A 3,783-nucleotide genomic window follows, 5' to 3' on the forward strand; every position below is an offset into this window, starting at 1 on the left:
GCAAGAGGGTGTCATAGAATTGGTCTTTCAGACCATCCGGTAGCCCCGGTTGAGGGGCATAGGCTGAGATGACAGTAGCTAGCCTATGATGAAGCACTAGTCTAATCTTAAGTACTCTGTCACATACTCTAACTACCTCGATTACCTTATCAACCCATTTCTCTGCTAGAAGTATTCCTACGCCCCCGACCCCGTCAGTGTTTCCTGCCCAGAAAATCTTGTACCTGTGTTCTTTGCCTGTGAGGAACAAACCAAAAAAGATGAAAAACAAAATGAGGTAAACCTGCCCACCTCACTTTTCCTTTTCTGTGAGGTATGGGACTTTGAAGGACTGTTGTTCCAAAAATTCTGCCCAGAATGGATGGGGTGCCAGACTAAATGCTTTGCTTTATTTAGTCATGTTCCTCTGCATTCTGAGTTCAAATCCCATGAAAGTCAGTTTTACCTTTAATCCAACAAGTATCAATAAAATAAATTACACTAGAATAGCTTGCCAATAACCACACATTTCTACATTATTTTTGATTATCTTTATTCTTCTATTGGAAAAGGAGATTATCACATACACTCTCCTTCACTTTGTTTTCGTACAAGTGTATTATAGATGCATCTTTGAACTGCTGGGAACAGATCCAGTTTCCCAGATCAAACAGATTAATTTGTACAGCCTACCTACAAGTTGTCTGTTACCATGCTTGTGTACTTCTATGGGAATATCGTTTTGTCCAAGAGCTTTATCATTGGAAAGTCTTTTAATAGTAGTACTTATCTCTTCCAAGGAAGGATGTTCCACGTGTTCTTCAATTATAAATCACTGAGGATTTTATTGATTACATCAGCATTGGTAGTAGGTTCTTGATTTGATAGAGATTCAAAGTGTTCAGTACATCTTTTCAGAATTTCATCTTTCCTACTTAAGAATTTTGTTTCATCATTAGAGAGAATAGATTCTGTCTTACCTTTTTTGGGGCTAAACACCTGTTATACAGTGTTCTCAAGTTGTGAGAGTTAGCAGCCTGTCTCAATTCTTGGGATTTTTTGTCCACTAAATTTTTCATCTCACGCAGTTTTCCGGATAATTTTTCTAGAGATGTATAGGAATCTGGATGCTGGAGCGTTTTTGTGCGAGATCCATGTCTTGTGTCTCTTGTGCAAAGTTTCTGGGAGAGGTTTAATTTGAGAATCGTTCTTGTTGGTGTTTGTGCTTCACAAATCCTAGAATTACTTCAGAAGATGATTTGAACCTGTCAGGAATATTGTACTACAATACTCCAGGCATTCCTCTGTTTCTGCAAGCTTTGAATTTAAATGTATTTCAAAGTCTTTTGTCATTTCTTGATTTTTTTAAGAAGCAACTTTTATTCTTGGATGTAAACTGGATTTCCATATGGTTTAACAAATATGTTGCTGTGAACCGTTCTGTGATCCAAGTAACACTTGGAAGTTTTGTGAGTTCTAGTGAATCTGAAATCACTGCAATCCTTGTTCTGAGTTATAACATAGTTCAATATGTACCAGAGACCAGATCAGGGATGCTTCCTGGTACTTTTGTATTTATCTGCCTACCTAAGCACTGTATTTGATGCAGTTCCAGTCCTGTTCAGCTAGAGGTCATGTACCTGTAGAAGAAGCCTCATTCAAGGAGAAGGTTGTTGATTGATACCAGTTTCTTGGGAAATCAATTAAAAGTAGAAAGGAGAGATGGATTTATCAAGAAAGGTGACACTACTGTCGAGAGATAAACTGAATTTTCCAATCATTTCCAAGCTCAAAAGCATGTTTGATCTGTCTGACAAATGCACCAAAAAAGGAAAATTTGAGCCATTAGAAGAACTGTTCAATATCACCAAAGTCTGCAGTGAATGGCTCAATGCTGATAACAAAACACTCCAAAGCAAAGGCAAAATGGGTTATTTGACAAGCAAAGCTGCAAACAAGCACACTATCCATCCTTCCAAGAGAAGATGCTCTGATGCTGAAGCCTCCCATTCTTTGGGAGGCTTCAAAGAAATGTGAGCGAGGGGGAATGAAAGAACGAACAGTGGAATGAACGAATAAGGGTGAAGGGGCTGATAGACAGAAATAGTGTCATACAAGATTTAGAAAAATGTATTTGGATTTTTTTAAAGACAGTTTCTTTCTAGATTAAATCATCATCGTATAAGGATTTGGAAAAAAAAACCCATTTGAACATTTGTCTAAGTTAGCTTTAGTAGTTCTCATTTTACTACATGTAAATACTCATGTGGAGAGAATATTTATAGCCATATGAATTTTGTAAAATCTAATGAACGTAACTGCCTAATCTTGGAAACATCAAAAGAAATGTTGACCATCAAATACTTTACTTAAACAAAGCCGTAAATATTGTTTTGATTATAAATTACCTTGCGAACTGTAGAAGAAATTTGAATCCAGAGATGCTAAATAAATCATTTGAAACTGCAGTTTCTACATCAACGGAAAATGATCGAGCAATGTTCGAAAATATTGGTTTCAAATTTTGGCACAACGTCATCAATTTCGGGGGAGGGGTAAGTCCAGTGTTTATCTGGTACTTACTTTATCGACCCCAAAAGGACGAAAGGCAAAGTCGGCCCTGACGACATTTGAACTCAGAACGTAAAGACAGATGAAATGCCTCTAAGCATTTTGCCCGGCGCAGTAACGATTCTGCAGGCTCACTGCCTTTATGAAGTAAGAATAAAATTATGTTGATTTAGCAAGTGAGACCTCATTTCAAGGAGGAGGGAAGGATGCGCGCAATGGTGCCGTCGAAAGGTAGGCCCCGAAATGGCGCGCATTCTCTCCTGATGACCCTATACACTTGCTGGCTTCCAGTATGCAGAGCTTTCAACTAGTAACGCTTGCATGTGCAAGTTGTTTGCAAAACATCTGATTTGAATTGACATTTTAAGAATAAATATTTCGATATTTACCCCTGTTTAAGGATTTTTTTGCTTGGGTACTTTTTTTGTACTTCTTCGTTTAAGTGATTTTTATGGAAATAATGCTTTTTATGTATTTTGAATTAACTGTTTCTGATTATATCACTAAATCAGCAGACTGACTGGGTTCACATTTATGGGAGATAATTATGACCATAATGTTGTAAATTTTAGGAGTTATGTCCCTTGAACAAAAATACATCTGCGACGCTTGAAAATAACTAAATTTTCTTTCAGGTTTGTCTTCAAAATAAAAAATATTTTGAGTGTATGTGTGTTTGTCTTAATTTCAGAAAACGGTCCGAGGAGTTTTATGTGATGTTTACGAAACTGTCCGAAATGATTATATTGTTCCAGGAAGAAATATGCCAAGCGAGAGCACGTTTCGATATTATGTGGCAAATGTAAGTATCAATTAGTTCCGTTATTCTTTTGGAGATCTAAGTCGAGGATTTGTTTTCTAAAATTTCCATTTACGCTGCTGATCTTACTCTGAAGCAGATGGTAAATCGAGTTGTCGTAAGTTCTACTTTCACAGAGAGTTTAGAATAAAATTAAGAGCTGTATGTAAAAGTTCTACCTTTTTGCTCTCTCTCTCTCTCTCTCTCTTTCTTTCTCTCTCTCTCTCCTCCCTCTCCCTCCCCCTCTCTCTCTGCCGTAAGCAAATTAATAATATGGAGTAGGTGTGTGGTAAGAAGCTTGCTCCCCAACCACATGGTTCCCGGTTCAGTCTCACTGCGTGGCTCCTTGGTCAAGAGGTGACCAAAGCCTTGTGCGTGGATTTGGTAGACAGAAACTGAAAGAAGATCATCGGATGTATATGTGTGTGTGTTCG

The 3,783-nt window shown here is 37.7% G+C and overlaps 1 protein-coding gene across 1 annotated transcript in view; it reads left to right on the forward strand.

The window, feature by feature from the left end:
* LOC106884220 (uncharacterized) overlaps positions 1–3,783 on the forward strand; it is a 79,489-nt gene that overhangs the window by 70,497 nt on the left and 5,209 nt on the right. Inside the window, exon 19 of the mRNA XM_052976156.1 lies at positions 3,242–3,352. Within this exon, the coding sequence (XP_052832116.1) occupies positions 3,242–3,352 (111 nt within the window). The remainder of the gene's footprint in view (positions 1–3,241; positions 3,353–3,783) is intronic.

The sequence above is a fragment of the Octopus bimaculoides genome, chromosome 23 (genome assembly GCF_001194135.2).
Source record: "Octopus bimaculoides isolate UCB-OBI-ISO-001 chromosome 23, ASM119413v2, whole genome shotgun sequence".
NCBI lineage: Eukaryota > Metazoa > Mollusca > Cephalopoda > Octopoda > Octopodidae > Octopus > Octopus bimaculoides.